Source organism: Podarcis filfolensis (genome assembly GCF_964270895.1).
Source record: "Podarcis filfolensis genome assembly, chromosome: 11".
Lineage (NCBI taxonomy): Eukaryota > Metazoa > Chordata > Lepidosauria > Squamata > Lacertidae > Podarcis > Podarcis filfolensis.
This window is the reverse complement of record NC_139613.1, coordinates 24,063,426-24,084,363: the sequence shown is the minus strand read 5'-3', so window position 1 is coordinate 24,084,363 and position 20,938 is coordinate 24,063,426. Positions and strand designations below refer to the sequence as shown.

At 44.1% G+C, this 20,938-nt stretch overlaps 1 protein-coding gene across 1 annotated transcript in view; it reads left to right on the top strand.

Annotated features, from left to right (window-relative positions):
* DEPDC1B (DEP domain containing 1B) overlaps positions 1 to 19,757 on the top strand; it is a 44,429-nt gene extending 24,672 nt beyond the window's left edge. Inside the window, exons 7-11 of the mRNA XM_083576194.1 lie at positions 1,152 to 1,292; positions 10,062 to 10,228; positions 11,249 to 11,425; positions 14,663 to 14,848; positions 17,735 to 19,757. Of these exons, the coding sequence (XP_083432320.1) occupies positions 1,152 to 1,292; positions 10,062 to 10,228; positions 11,249 to 11,425; positions 14,663 to 14,848; positions 17,735 to 17,896 (833 nt within the window). The 3' untranslated portion in view covers positions 17,897 to 19,757. The remainder of the gene's footprint in view (positions 1 to 1,151; positions 1,293 to 10,061; positions 10,229 to 11,248; positions 11,426 to 14,662; positions 14,849 to 17,734) is intronic.
* Positions 19,758 to 20,938: the final 1,181 nt, after the last annotated feature.

Here is a 20,938-nt window from a genome sequence, read left to right as displayed (position 1 = left end):
TCAATAAGGCTTCATTCATCATCACACTCTGCACAGTGTTGTTCCTTCCCTGTTTGCTCAGTAAGGACAGAAGTCCAAGCTCACATGAGTGGAACTTAGTTCATAGTAGAGTATCCCATTCCTACTACCTTTGCTGCTTGACTTCAAATTTTGTATTATTGGGGAGCCCTAGGAACTGCCCAGTGGATCAAGACGTTCAAGACAACAAGAAAACTGTCTTGCATGGAGTCACAGGGAGCACAATAGGTTAGGATTCTGCTTCAGCATTGACTAAGCCCCAGCTGAGCAGCTTTATAGCCCTACCCCTTCCTCTTCCTCTTCACAAGTATGGCTCTGGGATGCTTGGCTGCTTATTTGGAAACATTGGGAGCTCATCAGTTATGGGTATCTTGTGTGGTAGTCCTCATCTTAAATCCTCATGCTGGGCATTGGCCTGCTATGTTGTATCACTTGATCAACCATCAACCAGAATTGACTGATATGGGCAGCTACTTCTGTGTGATTGTTCCATCTGAACCAATCTTTGTGAAGAACTCCCTCCATGTACAATGCTTTCATGGGATGTGAGCCACTAGAAGCCCCTGGGCCAAATCCCCCACCCGCCCACTATGCCAGAGTATATGCCATGTGGTCCTCCTCACATTGCCATCCTAGAGGGGAAAGTAATACTGAGAAAGCAGCATCTCTGCCAACCCAATTTGTTGTGGAGAATTCACTGGGGCAGGGTTTGTTCTGTGTACAGTGTATAAGAGTTTAATGTGTATATGGGGTTATATGAAGGGTTAAGCTTGAAATACTAAGTGCCCATTGATTCATTGAAGTTCTTTAGTTGCGTAAGACTGGTCTGGCGAAAAGCTGGGCTCTTGCATCGAGTTGGAGGGTTGTACAATTTCATTTCTGATTGGCTTTCAGGGTAGAAATCTTTGGTTACTCATTGGTCAGAAAAAAGTGTTCTGAGGAGGAGGCAGAATTCTAGCCTACTCCGATCTGATGAATGTCACACATTTCCCCCCTCCTGTCAAATAATTTGCCCGTTTCCTCTTTGCTCTCGTGGACACACCAATACTGAGTAGAAATGTAACTGTTAATAATGTCTGTCGGCCAGCACAAGCCATTCATTTCTTCTCTGTCCTTTGCCCCCATCACAATAGGGCCCAGGTGTCCGGATCTGAAACAACCGACATACTCAGGATTTGAAAGAGATGTGTTCAGAACCATAGCGGATTACTATGGCCACATGAAGGAGCCTCTTCTCACTTTCCAGCTTTTTGATCTCTTCGTCAATGTTCTAGGTAAGAACTCTTTCCCTCTGGAGGTCTGTCACTCTTTGACTATTTCCCCCCGGTTTTTTTAACTTGTAAAGATGTGTCTCTTCAACCAGGCCGTGGGCTTTCCCTGAGGTTGTTGGTTAGTCAGGCTGAGAGAACTGTTGAGTCACAGAATGACCTGCCAATGTCTTCTCCAACCTTCTCCAGATGTAGTCCAAAACATCTGGAGGGCACCTGCTTGGCAAATCCTGGTCAGTGGGGATGCTTTATTGCTCTCCTGTTTAAAGTTAATAGTTTTATGGCTGTAGTTTGCTTGAAGAAAAGTAGAAGCTGCTGTTTATTTGGGGACCCTGATAATACAGGCTCAAAAGCTTCTATTTATATTCCAGCAAAAGTAGGTAAAGGCCCCCTTCAGACCTCCCGTGCCCAACGTGGGAAGGTTGAGGGGACTGAGCAGGCAGGAAAGTTTTTGGGTAGTGACAGGGGCTGGGGTTACTTGCAGCCCTGGGCCTGCTGCACATCAAATTCAGACATAATGCTTGAGTGGCAGTTGTCCGTGTCTCTGGCGCGAGCTGTTTTTACCTTGTTGTGTTCTAAGTATTATAAACCACTGTGGAATTTGGAGATGATGGGTGGTATGAAAATTTGAATAAATAAATAAATACTTTGAATAAATAAATAAATTTCCTCTTTGGAACACAAACGGGATACAAATTAAAAATGCACAGGTGAGTTTTCGGGGAGCAATAAATCCAGCGAATAATGAGGAGCAAATGTTCATTAGCAAGTTCTAGAACAAGAAATGTACACATCTGGTAGTGAACAAGCAAGCAAATAATAATAATAAACAGTACAAAAATTCAATTTCGAGCATTTCACTGTCGTCCTTTTATTTTCAGCCTCCAAAGGGAGCCCAGAGCAGCTAACCTTGTACAAAAACAAATGCAATAGCAAAATGAAAACACTATAAACTATTTGTTTATTTAAAACATGCCTGTATCACCTCTAGTGGCAAGTCTTGATGCGCTATGCAACAATATTAAAATGCACATCAGTATATTAAAATACAGGAAGAAAATGCAACTAAAAAACCTAGGATTAAAAAAATCTTATAATAGAATGAGACTGAGTACCAGAGAAGGCCTAGGAGCCCAAATGTACGTTTGTAAAAGACACCTGGATGTCATTGGTGGTCTCCTAAACTCAGAGGGAAAATGAATCCGTCAAAAAGGCCCACTTTCTAGTGGCTCCTAGCCATGGTACCATAGCCTGCGCCATGACCAGGAGGGCCTCATCCCCCATAATGACTAAGACAGTAGGGAACCTCAGGCCTGAGGGGCAATGCGACCCTGCAGACCTCCATGCCTGGCCCTTGGGGCTCTCCCTAGCTCCCATCTCACCTTCCTTAAGTCATGCCCCTCATTGCCTCTGCTCCATGACCTCTTCAAGCATTCTTGCCTGGCTGGAACATGTTCTTGAGGCAATTGGTCTCCTCAGGCACAATAAGAAATCAGAGTTTTCATTTTGTTTATGGCTTATATCCTGGTCTCCCTTTTCAGGGTAAGCCCAAAGCTAATAAAACAAAAACGACAGCCTCATTAATAAAAAATAATAATTCATTCACTTGTTTATTTGAATATGTATAAACCATGCTTACATAGGAAACATAGCAAGGCAGTGTACAACACAAAGCCACTGTAACATTGGTAAAAGTGTTACCAAGTCCAGAACGCTGTCGCCACCAAGCCAATAAAGAGATAGTGGTTGGTAGGGTAAAAAGAGTTAATTAAAAGCTGCAACAGTGAGTCTCAGCAGAATATCTCAAAAAGGCTGAGCCTAGAGATCACAAAGCATTTACATCATTGTAGCAAGCACACAAGTCTATGATTTCTTGCGTCACTGGGGAAATCCAGCCAGATGGGTGGGGTATAATTATAAAAAAAAAAATTATTACTATTACTTTTACTATTGCTATTAGCTAGGAATGTGCGTGGACAAAGCATGCTTAAGTTCTCTCTTTTTTTTTATAAGATATTTATTAAAGTTTTTTTTAAAGTACAAAAAGAAACATAAAAAAACACACACATCTTTTTAAGCAAAACAAGATGAAATACAAAAAAGAAAAAAGAAAGATCAAAAAGGAAAAAAAACAGAGAATTAAAATCCATTAAACAAAAAGAAAAATCAAGTAAAAAAATACAGCAACTCTTCCCATTTGTTTTCTTTCATTAGCTTATTTCCTTGACCTCCTCACACCTCCCTTTTTTGTATTCTAGGTCACTTATCCATTTCAGCAAATCCTTTCCCTCCTTTCAAATTTTTGTCCTGTAAATTTATCTTGATATTAATATAACTTTACTTTCCCTCCTTTCACCAATTAACAGTCTGTTTTTTCCTAAACCTTTATAACATTTCTGCTAAAATCACATAAATTCATTCCAACATCATTCTAACATTCATTAATTTTGCAGTGTTTCTGTAAATAGTCTTTAAATTTCTTCCAATCTTCTTCCACCGACTCTTCTCCCTGGTCTCGGATTCTGCCAGTCATTTCCGCCAGTTCCATATAGTCCATCACCTTCATCTGCCATTCTTCCAGGGTGGGTAGATCTTGTGTCTTCCAATACTTTGCAATAAGTATTCTTGCTGCTGTTGTAGCATACATGAAGAAAGTTCTATCCTTCTTTGGCACCAATTGGCCGACCATGCCCAGGAGAAAGGCCTCTGGTTTCTTCAGAAAGGTATATTTAAATACCTTTTTCATTTCATTATAGATCATCTCCCAGAAAGCCTTAATCCTTGGGCATGTCCACCAGAGGTGAAAGAATGTACCTTCAGTTTCTTTACATTTCCAACATTTATTATCGGGCAAATGATAAATTTTTGCAAGCTTGACTGGTGTCATGTACCACCTGTATATCATTTTCATTATATTCTCTCTTAAGGCATTGCATGCCGTGAACTTCATACCTGTGGTCCATAACTGTTCCCAGTCAGCCATCATGATATTGCGTCCAACATCTTGTGCCCATTTAATCATAGCAGATTTCACCGTTTCATCCTGAGTATTCCATTTCAACAGCAAGTTATACATTCTTGACAAATTCTTAGTTTTGGGATCTAACAGTTCTGTTTCCAATTTTGATTTTTCCACCTGGAAGCCAATTTTTTTATCCAAATTATATGCCTCCATTATCTGATAATAGTGAAGCCAATCTTGCACTCTATTTTTTAATTTTTCAAAACTCTGCAGTTTTAATCTGTCTCCCTCTTGTTCCAAAATTTCCCAATATTTCGGCCATTTGGCCTCCATATTGAGCTTTTTCTGAGCCTTCGCTTCCATTGGTGACAGCCACCTTGGGGTTTTATTTTCAAGCAAATCCTTGTATCTTATCCAAACATTAAACAGTGCTTTTCTGATAATATGGTTTTTAAATGCTTTATGTGCTTTGACCTTATCATACCACAAATATGCATGCCACCCAAAAACGTTGTTAAAACCTTCTAAATCCAACACATCAGTGTTCTCAAGAAGTATCCATTCTCTCAGCCAGCAAAAAGTGGCTGATTCATAATAAAGTTTTAAGTCTGGCAGGGCAAATCCACCTCTTTCCTTAGCGTCGGTTAATATCTTAAATTTTATTCGAGGTTTCTTGCCCTGCCAGACAAATCTAGAGATATCTCTCTGCCACTTCTTGAAACACTCCGTTTTATCTAATATTTGCAATGTTTGAAACAAAAACAACATCCTTGGCAATACATTCATCTTTATTGCAGCAATTCGGCCTAGCAATGATAACTTCAGGTTTGACCATATTTCTAGATCCTTTTTCACTTCCAACCAACATTTTTCATAGTTATTCTTAAACAGATTCACATTCTTGGCAGTCATGTTAACCCCTAGGTATTTCACTTTCTTAACCAGTGTTAACCCTGTCTCCTTCTGAAACCTTTCTCTCTCCATCACTGTTAGATTTTTCTCTAAGACTTTAGTTTTCATCTTATTCAACTTAAATCCCGCTACTTGTCCGAATTCTTGAATCAATTCCAGTACTCTTTTGGTACTAGATTCTGGCTCCTGTAGTGTCAATACCAAATCGTCAGCAAATGCTTTCAGTTTGTACTGTTTAGCTCCAACTTGTATACCTTTAACTGTTTGGTCCCTTCTAATCATGTTTAGAAGAACCTCCAGGACCGATATAAAAAGCAATGGAGAGATTGGGAAACCTTGTCGTGTTCCGTTCTCTATCTTAAATTCTTCCGTCACCACATTATTCACAATTAATTTGGCCTTTTGTTCTGAATAAATTGCACTTATACCATTTTCAAAACCTTGACCAACCCCCCATCCCCTGTAAATTTTTCTTCATAAAACTCCAAGAAATGTTGTTGAAAGCTTTCTCCGCGTCCACAAATATCAAGACTGCTTTGGTATTAATATTCACTTGTAACTAGTGACTGGGAATGTGTTTATGCAGACTCAGGGTTCAGCTGCATATGTGATGTGTAGACTTCAGCATTATGGCACCTCTGAGTTATGGCACCCAGATATCAGAAATATGTGCTGCATAAACAGACTGTGAGAGAACATGAGCAAAGATGTGGGCTGGGCTGGGCTGACTGTGGGTCCTGACATCTGGCCCCAGGTTATGGGATCCAGCTGGGTCCCAATTCAGGGAATCCAGCTATCAAAAGCACCAGCAACACACATGTCAACAAAAACTAGTTGATTTTTTTTATTAAAAAGTCAATTCCAAAGACAGTTTGGCATTCCAGCTGAACAGTGCCATCTTTGAAATACGTGTGACGGAAAATGAGGATGCCTCCCACTGTTCTTCTGTCCGTGAAAAGCTCCACAGGAGGGAGGACCTGCCACACTAAAAGCTCAGTGCCTCATAAAGGCTGACTGAACTTCAGGGGCATTTGGGAACACCAAAAACGGCCTGTCGAAGGATCTCAGCAACTGAGGTGGGACACTACTGGCATATTAGCAGTACATGTGAAAAGGATCTAGGGGTCTTAGTGGACCACAAGCTTAACATTGTCGACAGTGTGATGCAGCAGCCAAAAAAGCTAATTCTATTCTTGGCTGCATCAATGGAAGTCTAGTGTCCAAATCAAGGGAAGTAATAGTACCACTCTATTTTGCCTTGGTCAGACCACAGCTGGAATACCGTGCCCAGTTCTGGGCACCGCAATTTAAGAAGGATGTTGACAAGTTGGAACACGTGCAGAGGAGGGCAACCAAGATGGTCAAGGGTCTGGAAGCCAAGCCTTATGAGGAATGGTTGTAGGAGCTGGGTATTTTTAGCTTGGAAAAGAGGATACTGAGAGGAGATATGATTGTTGTTGTTGTTTAGTCATTTAGTCGTGTCCAACTCTTCGTGACCCTATGGACTAGAGCACTCCAGGCACTCCTGTCTTCCACTGCCTCCCACAGTTTGGTCAAACTCACGTTAGCAGCTTTGAGAACACTGTCCAACCATCTCATCCTCTGTTGTCCCCTTCTCCTTGTGCCCTCCATCTTTCCCAACATCAGGGTCTTTTCCAGGGGGAGATACGATAGCCATCTTCAAATATATTAAGGGCTGTCACGTGGAAGAGGGAGCAAGCTTGTTTTCTCCTTCTCTGGAGGGTAGGACTTAAACCAGTGGCTTCAAGTTACAAGAAAGGAGATTCTGACTAAACATCAGGAAGATTTCTGACAATAAGAGGTGTTTTACAGTGGAACGGACTTCATCGGAAGGTGGTCGACTCTCCTTCCTTGAAAGGTTGGGTGGCCACCTGTCATGGATGCTTTAGCTGAGATTCCTGCATGGCTGGGGTTGGACTAGATGACCCTTGGGGGGGTACCTTCCAATTCTGCAATTTGAAGATTCCATAAGCAATCAGGCAACTTTGAGGTGCTTTGGGCCCAAGTTGTTTAGGGCTTTGTGAATTACCACAAGACCCTTTCACACTCCCAGTGCCCCTGGAAGAACACTGCCAGTGCCCCACCAATTGTGGCTAGGTTTCTCCAGCAACTCTGGGCGGCTTCTAGCAGAATATAAAACACAATAAATCATACGGACGTGAAGGGTGTCAGTCTGTGTGAAGAGGGGGATTGGTTGCCCCAGGTCTCAGGTGGGTGTAAAGTTACTCCACTGCTGGAGGCATGGCTATGGATTGAAGGGAAGAACTTTGACCTGGGATTTCTCCCAAGCCTGGAGATGAAACCTCTTTTCAGGGAGGCAGTGCAGATGAGAAGAGCAGAAAGGTTGCAGCTATTGCGGTTTTCTTGAAACTCTAGTAATCTACTGTATCCTAAACATGGTTATGCTAATTCCTGAAAGATATAACTGTTAAAGTCAGAGTTTACGAGTCTTGAACGATCGTGTTTACTATCTCAGCAGATGTTTTGAAATTCAAGGTTGCAGTGATGTGGGAACTGAATCATTTCGTAGTGATTCAAAGCTGCTGCCATTTGTCTTTGCCTGCAACCGCAAATTTATTTGGCGGTTCGCACTCAGCCCTGGGAGTGAACCCTGAGCTACTGGATTTGTCACAAATGCACAACAATTTTGCCGCCTTCTCCAACACCTGTGCAGGAAGCCAAGCTCCGGCACACCATTTTATTCCAGAACATATGCAGTCATTGCTAATTATCCTTGCAAGGGGCCAGGGCAGTTGCCACCACTCCTGGCCAGGTACAGGGCGGCAGTCCATGCACGTAGCTTCTCTCTGGGAGATTGTCAAAAGAGATTAAAACTTTTGCATCGTGTTTTTGTTTTTTGCACTGGCTGTGAGCTAGGCAGAATCCAGAGCAGGGATGGGGAAATGGTTCATCAGGCAACCATGTGCTGCTCATGCAGTTTGAAATCAAAGGCACGGTGATTTGCAATCCCCAGTGATTAGCCCCATGCACAGTACTCTATACAAGCCCCAGCAAGACTCATGCTCTACCATAGTGAGTTCATATATTGTTCAGTTGTAGGGCCAGGGCATTTAGCATGGCCAGAACAACCTTGTGAGCCAAATGTGGAAGCCTGCAACCTTAATTAGGCCGGTTCTGCTGATTTCAAGGTTATGTGTACCTAGAATATGCTAGGCTCGGTGATCTATCAGTGCAGGGCAGCAAGGTTGTGGATTGAACCTCAAAACCATTTACCCCTGAAGAAGAGTTTGGATTTGATATCCCGCTTTATCACTACCCTAAGGAGTCTCAAAGCGGCTAACATTCTCCTTTCCCTTCCTCCCCCACAACAAACACTCTGTGAGGTGAGTGGGGCTGAGAGACTTCAGAGAAGTGTGACTAGCCCAAGGTCACCCAGCAGCTGTATTTGGAGGAGCGGAGATGCGAACCCGGTTCACCAGATTACGAGTCTACTGCTCTTAACTACTACACCACACTGGCCCTGGGAGCCACACTGGGCCATAGGAGCGAAAACTCAGGCTTTTTGTAGAATTTATTTTATGTTGTCTCTGCTGATATGACTTTGATACTTCATTATGTTTGACTTGAGTGAGGTTACTGGGAACCAGGCAGAGGGCCTTCTCAGTAGTGGCGCCCGCCCTGTGGAACGCCCTCCCATCAGATGTCAAGGGAATAAACAACTATCCGACTTTTAGAAGATATCTGAAGGCAGCCCTGTTTAGGGAAGTTTTTAATGTTTGAAGTTTTATTCTGGTTTTAATGTTCTGTTGAAAGCTGCCCAGAGTGGCTGGGGAAACCCAGCCAGATAGGCAGAGTAGAAATAAATTATTATTATTATTATTATTATTATTATTATTATTATTATTATTATTATTATTATTATTATTTCACATGCAGTTGGCAGAGTTTGGCTTGCATTCTCCATCAATTAGAAGATTTCTGTGTTGAAATAAAAAAAAAAGATGTCTGAAGGATATGTTTGTGAATTGTACATATACTTTTTAGAGATATATGTACTATATATGCTTTTTATGGTTAGTTTAGTCTGCTGGCTTGCTGACATTTCATTTTTGGCTGAATTTAATTTCTCCTTTATATAGCTCTCTCTCACACACACCCCTTAAAACCTGTTGGATAAGAGTTTGACTGGAAAGCTAAATGGTATGTTTGGAATGGGATGTGAGTTTTATGTACATTAGTATCTTGAGAATTCTTCATGGTAATTATTATGATATAGTAGCATCTATATGCAAAGAACAGGTGTGTCTAGATCCTGCCCTGAAACCACAGAGAAACCACAGAGAAAGGCAGCAACAGAGGGCAATGAAAGCGGGAGATGAATATGTACTTAACTTCTGTGATGGACAGACCCTGGGTCATCTTCCTGCAGACCCAGAAGAGACTGGGTGAAGTGTCAGCCAATCAGGAGGGAGAGAAAAGTTAAGAGAGAGAACCTGTCAGCAAAACTGACAGATAAGGCTTGGTTGAAGCCTAGACTTGCATGTTGCCCTGAGAGATACTGCTGGTCTCTTATGGTTATAGGACTGAGAGAAGGCCTTGGACTCAAATTCTCCTTCCTTCTCCTCTCTTCAGGGTCACAAAGTTCCCTCCCGGCCTTTCAACAATAGATTATTGTTTCTTCTGTGCCCTGCCACTCACTATGGTTAAAGCTAATGAGGTTTCTCACTGCAAATAGCCAGAGCTTGAGCTGATTTGCAAACTATGGTTAACAAGGCGATTCTGGTTTCTGCTAACCATAGAATAGTGTGCCAGCAGGTGTCTTGCCTGCAAGAATTAGACTCCCCCCCCCCCTTTGGAAAATAAGCTATGAGAAGCATCCAACATTGAAGTGTGCTCTCCTGCCATGTTCTCCGACCCAGGTCTCCTGCAGAAAGAGAAGCTGGCCATTGAAGCTCTGCGGGTTTGCTGCCTCCTCCTTCCGCCAGCGAACCGCCGAAAGCTGCAGCTGCTGATGACTCTGTTGGCCAGGATTGGCTCAAATAAAGATCTGCCACCCCTCTCAGATACAGTCGGGACGAGAACACTGGTGAGCGTCTTCTGGGAACTGAGAGACCGAGCTGGGCTTGCAAAATCTTCCTGGAATTGCTTTGGGCGAAAGACTCTCCTTAGTTACAAAAAAGAAAGCAGCAAAGTATTTAACCAAGGGTGTGGCGTGGAAGTTCTCCCTTTCTCTGCCTGTGTAACATGAATCGCCAGGTTGCAACCTGCAGCAGATGCTGTGTGTTTGATAGAGCTGACAAGAGTTAGCAGCTGTGGGTTCTCCCACCCAGTTCCCATCGCTGCCCTTTTGTCTGTCTCTCTCCCCACGCATTTCCTGCTGCACAGCATCAGACATACTGTGTGCTGCAAGGAGCGGGAGCTGATAGGGAAGGGCAGGACAGGGGGAGGAATCTCTCCTCCAGTTTTGTTGGCGCTCATTCTCAGGTTGCTGCCTGGCTTTCACCTTGCCTTCTCTAGGAAACCTTTCCCCTCCCCCTCCCCAGTGGCAGCTTCTGTCTTGTTCAGCTGTTGACAGTTCTGGAAGCAGGTCTTCAATAGCACCAGCACTGAACCAAAGTGCTCAGCCATCTTAGAGGGTGGATGGGACCAGGAAGCCCAGGGGTCAGCAGGTGTTTGATGGGGATTCACTGATAGATATCTGGCTCATGTACAGTAGGTAGACAAAGGTGTCTCAAATAGCTTTTTTAAAAAATGACTCCCCTAATGCAGATTAGGCGGCTGAAATGAAGAAAACTTGGAGGTAGCCAGGAATGTTGTTGTGTGTCAAAGGTCTGTGAGCTGAGATTGGTCCTGAAAGTTGAAACAAATCCCTGGGCTCAGCAGCTGCTCAGAGGCACCCTGCTGTTTAATTCAATGTGTACATCTTTTGCACCTGGGTCCTGTTGGTGGATTTGGGGGGTTCTAGTCAAGCACAAAGTACCTCCTGAAAATCTGAAGTCTGTGCTCCCCTGTTGCAAGCCACTTTGAGAGTGTTTGGTATGGCAAGAATGGGGAAGACCCATGAATAAGAAAGTGTTGTTGTGATAACCAGTCTTCTTTGTTTCAGATGGTTCAGTCCTTTTCTCGCTGTATTCTTTGCTCCAAGGATGATGTGGACTTGGATGAACTTCTGGCTGCTAAACTGGTGTCATTCTTGATGGACAAATCTCAAGAGATCTTAAGCGTACCTTGTGCCCTGAAAGCTAAAATAGAGGAGCATGTAGCACATCTCCAAAGGGTCCAGGTGAGAGCTGTAGAACATAAATGTCTTCTCCCCAACTCAGTTCTTTATTACCTTCTTAAAACCAAACCAGTTCTTCTCATTCAACAAATAAAGTGACATGTAGCTATAATCCAATAAGCATTTATCAGGGAGTAAGCACCACTGAATTGAGTGGGTCTTATTTCTGAGCATTTGTACTGTTAAGGTTGCTGTTCTAGAATTGCTACATTTCTTGTTTGTTTTGTCCATATTTTCCATTGCCAGACTTTGGCCATTAATGCCTGGGAGCCTCTTGACCATCTGTGGGCAGCAGGCAGCTCTTTCAGGCCTTTCTTGTAGCCTGCTGCAGATTGCCCAACCAGGGCTCCACTATCAAAATAACTCCATACTAGCATTCTTGTTCCCCATGGCCTGCCAAACAGCTGGGGGCAGGGGGAAAGGATGAAGGAATCATATTTGCAAGGGACAGCAGAGGCACGTGATGGCATAACTAAGATTCCATCCTACACCTTCCAGTTGCCCAGCTGATTTGGTAACGGGAACAACCGGCAAGGCTTGTGCTCCCTCATGCTTCTTGGTTGCTTCCAGTTCAGTCAGTTGGACGTGGGGTAGGAGGTAGGGTACAAGGTTGGACAAGGAGGAAGGGCACATGTGTGACAGTGTGCAGGGAAAAGGCTGTGTGTGAAAGAGAATTGGACCAGGAGTGGATACCCCACCTACCAGTGACACATTTAAAATGCCATAGAATGTTAATCATTCCAAGGCCTGGTTGAATGAAGGCACCAGGCGTCCCTGAGGAGAGCATTCCATGAACTGGGAGCCACCACAGAAAAGGCCCATTCTCATTTTGCTGCCCTCCAGACCTCTTGTGGGAGAGGCACATGAAGAAGGGCCTCAGATGATGATGGCAGGGTCCACGCCTCTCCTCATGTTCCCACAACACAAGCGACCCATGCAGGGCTCCCTTTCCCCTGCCCTCGAGTGTGCCCAGAGGAGGGGAACCAGGATAGAACCAAGTTTTGTGAGGATCAGTTGAAAGATTTGGGCTTGTTTAGCTTAGAGAAAAGAAGGCAAAGGGGAGACACAATAGCAGTCTTAAAATATCAAAAGGGCTGCCTCGCAGAAGATGGCGGAGGCATGTTCTCTGTTGCTCCAGACAAGAACCAGTGCATAGAAGTTGGCAGGGAAGCAGGTGCCAGCACCAACACTAATAGCAGAAACTGCTTTAACAGTGGAACAGACTGGCTTCGGAGGTGGTGGTGCACTCTTCTTTGCTGGAGGTGTTTAAGCAGAGGTCGGATGGCCGTCTGCCCAGGGATGCAGTAGCTGCATCCTGTGTTGTGGATCCTGAATTGACCACAAAGTTGCACTGGATGGGGAGCCTCCAGCCTGCAGGCCAGTCATGGTGTCATAGGCTGGCTGGCTGCAGAGGAGTGGAAGGAGGCACCAGCTTTGGTGGTGGGATGACAATGAGGGAGCAGACTGGGAGGAGGAGGTGTCGGAAGCAGAAGAGGTAACAGGGTTTAGTGAGCAGGGAGAGGCTGTGGCAGAGAGCAGTTTAGACTCCCAGGCTGAAGCGGAGGCTGGGAAGGAGTGGAGTCAGGCTGCTGAAGAATCCAAGGTGCGACCCCTAAAAAGACAGAAATGAAAAGAGCAGAACAGAGATTGGTTGTGCGCCAACACATTTTACGATTGCTTGGAAAACACCCCGGAGAGGAGGAGCCTTAGAAAGGGGTGGGGTAGTGGGGACCTTCAGTCTTCATAACTGCCTCATTGCGGCAAGTCCTACTGGGAAGTCCCTGGAATCACTAGGCCTGAGCTGTTTTGGATTCTTTGAATAAATAGTTAACTTAGTTTTTTTTTAAATATTTAAAAATATTTTAATAAATAGTTAACCTTGTTTTTTATTGCTGACTTACGCTTGACTCAGGCTCCTGACACTTGGCGGCCCACCAGCCTTCCCCGTTTGGGGCTGCAAGGCCGTTTGGTGCCAAACATAGCCACTCACCCCTTCACCTGACAACACACAGGTGAAAGCTGGGCTTGCCCAAGGTCTGATCTGTGCAGCTCCCAAAGCACCCGGCAGCCAGCTGGTTGTTAGGAGCCTCGGAAGCACCACACAAAGCAGGAACCCAGTGGCAAGCAGGATCACAGCGGGTGGCGCTGTGGTCTAAACCACTGATCTTCTTGGGTTTGCCGATCGCAAGGTCAGTGGTTAGAATCCCCACAACGGAGTGAGCTCCCATTGCTCTGTCCCAGCTCCTGCCAACCTAGCAGTTCGAAAGCACGCCAGTGCAAGTAGATTAATCACTGTGGCTGGAAGGTAAATGGCGTTTCCGTGTGCTCTGGCTTCCGTCATGGTGTTCTGTTGCGCCAGAAGCGGTTTAGTCATGCTGGCCACATGACCTGGAAAGTTGTCTGTGGACAAACGCCGGTTCCCTTGGCCTGAAAGAGAGATGAGCGCCGCAACCCCATAGTCGCCTTCGACTGGACTTAACTGTCCAAGGGTCCTTTACCTTTCTACCTTTACTTACTCTCCTTTCACCTCAGCTGAACTTGCTTAGCGCTGGGCCTTGACTTATTTATCTTGTGCCCGTCAAGTGGTGGGAAGATGGAGGAAACAACTGCTTTGCCAGCCCTCTACTGGAAATTACCATGCAAGGAATTTTGACAGGTGGGTGGCAGTTCTTACCTGTCAACTTTGGCCCACAGGGCTGATCCGTAGAGCCAAAAAGTTCTCCCATCCTGGCCCTGGACCTTGGAAGCTCCTTTCTAATCCTTTAACCCTTTGGCATCACCTGCAACACAAGATGAAAATAACTCATCCAGTGGCATCTACCCGCAAGCCAAGATGCAAATGTCTTTCACACAATTTATTTTTTACTATTATTCCTGCATTTGTGTGCTGCTTTTCAACCGTATCCCCAAAGCGGCTTACAACATCTGTTCTGAAAAGCTAAGATGAAAGGCGCAGTTAATAAAACGCAGCACAAAAGGCGAGGCGATTTCTAAAACGAGCGTAGGTCCTTGTGGAGAGAGGCCTGGCAAAATAAAAATATTTCGCTGCTCCTGCATCTCTCTTGCAAGAGGGAATTTGACAAGCAAGCGATAGCACCTAAAGGTCCTGCAGTGGTGGTTGTGTATATCTCCTGATCTCAAATCATAACCATCGAGAGAGGCGTGCCCAAAAGATTTTATCCTGGGATACCAAAATTTAAGCTCCTTTTCTCAGCATACCTCCCACCTGTTCTAACACAGATAAAATATCCAGGAGCTGATGCAGATTCGACCTTGCCTGCACCGTTGTTTTGTCATCAGATCAGCGCAGATGAGTTTGAACACCAAAGAACAAATGGCTGCCAAGAACCCTTGGTAGGTTTGTTGGAAGAAATTGCGATGAATCGGGAGATGTCCATCAAGGAGAAGAAGAAAAAGTTGAAGCAGGTAAAATAAATGGTCAAAATTTCTCTTTTAAAGCTTTCCTCTTCACATTGTTCCCCACCCCCAAAAAAGGATTTTGATGTGATATTTACTCTTATCTATCATGGGGAATGGTAAATAGTCATCTTCCGGTCTTTGTTTCTTCCTCTGTCCCTTTTATCTCTCGCCTTTGAATCTGCTTGTGTTGGTTCTGATCCTGTAAACTCACTGGAAGATTTTCATGGCATGAGAACATCTGCAAATATTTGTGTGACAAGAGCATACGTATTGCATATGTAAATATTCTCACCAGTGCTACAGGAAAAAAAACCTTGATGTTTGTAAAGGGAAACATTTACAAAGCAGGGGTGGTTTAGGGACCAGGGATCCCCACCCCTGCTCTCTTTACATGAGACCAGGATCCTGGTCCTGGCAGGTTTCCCAGTCATTTTTCAAGCACCTCACCCCCACAACAAACACAGTTCTGTATGTGTGTGGGCCCTGTACAGAATTTAGAATTGTTTCTAAAATCACTTATTTATTCCATTTATATTCCATCCTTTTCCTCCAAGGAGCTCAGGGTAGCATACATGCTTTTCACAACAACCTCTGAGGTAGGATAGACTGTGACTGGCCCAAGGTCACCCAGTGAACTTAATGGCTGAATTGGAACTGGAACTCTGGTTTTTCAGGCACGGACAGGAATTTTTCTGGCAGGAGAAGGCAGGCTAATTTCTCCCTCACACACAGATGAGAAGAATATGTACATTTTGTCTCATATCTCAGCTCTACAAGTGCTAGTTCTTCCGGTCTGGATTTGCCTCCTCCCTTTTGGATGCTTATGCATTGCAGGGCTTGGACTAAGGCGATCAGCTATACAATTCTGTGACTCTGTTCTCCCAGTCTGACACGCCTAAGTACTACACCATGCTGGTTCTAATTAATGCATGTAGTTTTGTATCCATAATTAAAATACATCATAAACAGGGCTATTAAAACGGTGTTACAGTTGCAACAACAGTAAAAGCAGGAGGTTCATTTCAGGAGATTAGGAGGAGGACAGGTATGTCTTCAAGAGTTGGTGGAAATTCAATACCAAAGTGGTGTGCTCTATTTTAGCAGGGAGAACATTTCACAACACTGGTGCCACCAACAGAAAAAAACCTGCTTCTGTGTCCTCATAAGCCTGATAGCCTTCAGGATGTGGCAAAACCAACTGGGTTCCATTTGTTAACCATAATACCCTTTCTAGACATAATAGGCCTCCTGGTTCACATGACAGTATGGGATGTCATTATTGTAAGGTCCCTAAATATAGGCTTGCCTAGCAGAAATGTTATACCAATTTATGGTTTAAATGCAGTTTGTGTGGTGTTAAATACCACACCGTACTTTCATGGCTTAGACGCCATCAGTTACAAACTTGAGGGTAGTGAAAGTGTGGAACTCCTCCAGAATGAGGCAGTTTAAAAATGGTTTGATTCCCCTTTTAGGGCTCACAGCCCTCAGAAGGCAGTTTACAGGACTTGAAAATACAGGTGAGAGCTGGAAAGGCTCCACCACCTTTTGTGTGGGACAAGGGTTACAATTCCCCTCTGATAGTATTTTTCTTTTCTTCTGCTTTTTCTCTTTCTTTCTTTCTTTCTTTCTTTCTTTCTTTCTTTTATATTTTAGTGCGTTTTGTTTTCTCTTCTATTTTTATTTAGATTAGTTTGGCTTTTATTGTATTGTATGTTGAAAAGTTTCACACTAAATTTTTTTAAAAAAGAAAATACGGTTACAACAGACGCACAGACACACACACACAGACACACACACACACACTGAAAAATTAACAGCTAAATGTATTTCTGAGTACAAACTACTTAGCCAAATGCAGACTTGTATAAACATGTTTATAGACAAAAAAGAGACCAGCAATGGTGAGGCCACACACACCTCCCTGGGGAAGGAGTTCAAAGGGTGTTGCCATTGAGAAATCCCTATAAGCTCTTGCTGGAGGCCCAGAGAGGAGGCTTTCAGATGCTTGGGCCAGCTCATACAGGTGTACTGGTCCTTCAGATAACATCCCCCAGATGTTATCATTTTAAAGTCAGCACTTTAAAATGGGGGAAAATGGGTGGCCAAGTTAACCAGTACACAAGAGGTGAGATAAGATAAGTATGCCCAACTTTTGCAAAGGTTCCCACTACCACATTGCTCCGCAGTTTCAATTTCCAAATCCTCTGCAAGAGCAGCTTCAGGCACAGTATTACTGTAATCTAAGATGGATTTAACCAGGGGGTGGATCACAGTGACTAGGACTGTTTTTCTGAAACTGGGCTGCACTGCTGACCTAGCCCTTGCCAGTCAAAAGCACTCTTGGCAAGCAACACCACCTGCAGCTCCTTTGTACGTATTCACAGACTGTAGTGTCACCCCATCATAATCAGATTCAAATCTCCATGCAGATTAGCAGATTTCCCCAGCTGCAGTACTTTCCTCTTATCTGGATACAGATCCAGCTTTTTGAGTCCTCTTCCATCTCAGTACTGCCCCCAGATGGCTCAAGTTCTCACCTGCCTCCCTAGAATTAAATGATGGAAGTTTAACTGCATGCCATCTGTATATTGATGAAGCCTCAGCCCAAACCTCTAAATGACTTCTCCCAGCAGCTTTCTGTAGATGTTGAAAGGCACGAGGGGACGAGATGGGACCCCAGATGTTAGTGAGCAAAGAGTAGAACAAAAGTCTCCCAGTACAGCACTGTTATGCAGTTAAGTTCCTCTTCCATAATGTTTGGCAAGAGATGAACGCATTCCCCACCCCCCCTTGTAGTCAGAGACTGGACATGTTCTGCTTGAATAAGCAAGTCACTTTCAAATGGCCCGAATAAATTCATTAGCTAATCTTTGCATGCTTCCTTTCTAGTTTCAGAAATCCTATCCTGAGGTGTACAAGGAGCGATTTCCTACTCCTGAAAGTGAAGCAGTTCTCTTTCCAGAAAAAAGCAAGCAGAGACCAATGCTGTTGGGGTGGGCGTTTAAAAAGCCTTTCCAGCCTTTTCAAAGAACAAGAAGCTTACGGATGTAAGACTCTGAATGAACTGCATCTCATTAATGACCAGATTTGTGAATCTGGTACAGCTGGAATTTCGTTGACTACTGAAATCACATTGAACGAGGGAAAAGGATCCTGGGCAGCAAACTGCTGTGCTGAGCCATTATCAGTATTTTTCTTTTGTAAATCTACTCAGTTGGAGCCAGACTTAGCTATGCTTAAAGTTGACCCATGGAAAACAAGGGGACAAATTAGTCATGATTTCAATAGGCCTATGGTAATGACTAAAGTCTGGATCCAAGCTTTTGTGTTTCTTTTTTTAAACAATGAGCTGGTTTGATTATCATATCTCAACAACATAAGATCGGAACAAGCTTTTTGTCTGTGCATGCTGTCCCTTTTGCTCCTCCCTTCAAATGAGCTATAACCAAACAAGGAAGCCTAAGTAACCATAGTTTTCCATTTTATCTGAACTGGGGAGCTGTGGAACTTTGGAAGAGGCTGGGATCTTAAACTAGGGTTTGAAGTTTACTCAATATCCTGGCTATTTTCAAGGATGGTTAATTAAAGACTCCCTGCTTTAATGACACAAAGGGGGAAGAGTGAAGGGGTTGTGTTCATGGGATAAATGCTCATTTATATATCAGTTACTACTTGGAGTGAACTGGTTGACACGACACTAAGCCAAACCATGCCTTAGCATGAGCTCATGTGCCTGAGGGTTCCTGGAGAGAAAACTGACCACTGTCCTTCTCTGCTGCTGCTGCTGCTGCTCTGATCATGCCATGATTTAGTGTGTCATCTGAACCCAGGTTCATGGTTTGTCTCCTCTAGGAAACTTAAGAAGAAGCATTGAGTGGTTTGCCTGGAGTGCAGTGGCAGCAATCTCTCTGGAAACCTTCGTGCTTATATATTTTGTGCTAAACTTTGGAAAGCCTTAAAAGAAGCCTAAACTACTGTGTATATAGGCAGTGTCGAATTTCTGAAGGGTGTAAAGTACTGTAATTACTTGAATGAACCTGAAACACTGGATAATTGTACTAGCTGTAGATCAGATAGTTAATTAAACTTTGTACTACTGATTTCAACAACAGGCTTGTGTTCTTGGTCACAGGCATGATGAAGAACAGCCATTTCAGAAAGGGACCTCGAGGTGCAGGATCATGCTTTCTACATGTGATCTCGATTGTAGAGCTAGACCAATCATGGAGAAATATTTTGGTCTTAGTTGGCGGGGGGTGGGACAGGGACGTTGTGGTGCCCCCTGCCTCTTGCTTGCACAGCTACTGGTGTTTTTTTGCCACAGTCTGGAAAGTTTGCCTCCATCGCTTTCTACAGCTTTTCCTCTCACGAACTCCTGCATTCTTTCTCGCGCATGTAGGGTTTCTGTGGGTGCTGTCCTTGGGGAGAAGATGGCCACACACTTGAAACAATTCTATTGCTACAGAAACACCGCTTCCAGTTTGTACCTTTTGGTGCAGAAAACCCAACAGGAGCATATCATGACTGAGGAATGGGATCCAGCTCCTCTAAGCTGGCATTCCTAACATAAAGACATGCAGTTTTTATCCTGCTTCCACACCGCCAAGGTGCTCAGGCCCACAAACATGTGTCGTCTCCCCCCCCCCAAACCCTTTATCATTGCAACAGCCCTGTGAGGTAGGTTAGGCTGAGAGAGAGAGAGAGCACGCACGTGTGCGTGCAAGCAATAGGTCCAAGGTCACCTAATGAGTTTCATGGTTGAACACTAACTTGAATGTGGATCCTTCAGCTCTGTACTAGGCACTCTGAAGTCTGTGTGTGTTCATACTGTAAATGTAACACTTTTGAATGTACCCCAAGATGCTGCACTTCTGGAACATTTCAAGCAATAAATCTTCCATGGTTTAAAGGGTTTTTGCTTCAGGCCCATTTTTATCTCGCACTTCATGTGAGGGAGAATATCCTGTTGAACTTTGTTGGCTTGCTTAGACAAAACTTGCAGCTGGTGCCCTTTGAGCTGAGCCATGCTTGCACTCCTAAGCACATATTCTGGAAATTAACTCTGTTGATTTACTTCCAGGTAAACTTAGCGCTGAGTTGCAATGGAGGCAGAGGAACCAACATCATTTACAATATAGCAATTTTGTGAATAAGCTTTTTTTCTGAGAAACCCCTTGCTTTCTGGATAAAGGACTCAAAGCAATTTTTTCAGCCTCTTTTCAGTGTGTCCCACCTGTAGCTTGAGGCGTGATACCAAAACATTACCCCCTACTCAGTGCAAATCCCAACTTGATTTACTGACAAGAGGCACTACAAGAGGGCATGTGCTATTCCACTGAATATTTCTACCTGCTAGAAAACTGACCCACGGCAAAGATCTATTTTTGCTCATTATTGGATGGTTTGCCTCCTCTCTCCCATTCCGTGGTAGGTCACTCACTTTTTCCTGAGAATGATTCTTCCCTTTAAAGTGTCTGTTGCAGGAAGTGAGGAACCTATGGTCCTCTAGATGTTGCTGGACTCTCAAAATCCATCATCTCCAGCCAATGGTCTGGGATGATAGAAGTTGGGAGTGCAACAGCGTCTGGAGGACCACAGGTTCCCTATCTACCATCTAGTCCAGTGTCCCAAACTTGGGTCTCCAGCTGTTTTTGGACTACAGTTCCCATCATCCCCGACCACTGATCTTGCTAGCGAGGCATGATGGGAGTTGTAGTTCAAAAAATAGCTGGAGACCCAAGTTTGGGAAACACTGATCTAGTCTATCCAACAGTGGCTTAAGACTAGCAGAAAGCCTTCTGCAAGGCAAAAGGGGTAGGGAGAAAGAGAAAAGGAGAGAAAGAGAGAGAAATTTATTGTGGCACCTATAATTTCTTGTTGCAGAAGCTTGTTGTCAAAAGACTGTGTCTGACAGCAAACAGGGCACAACCGGCCCTCTGGAATTTGTTTTGCTATGGGTATTAACTTCTGTATGAGAGAAACTAGTTTTCTGCTGGCCACTAGGCTTGTCAGGCCCTGCTCAAACCAGCACGAGGATGTTGGGACTGGCTGAAGCTCTAGAAGCACCCAATATGGTAGGAGGTAATATTGTAA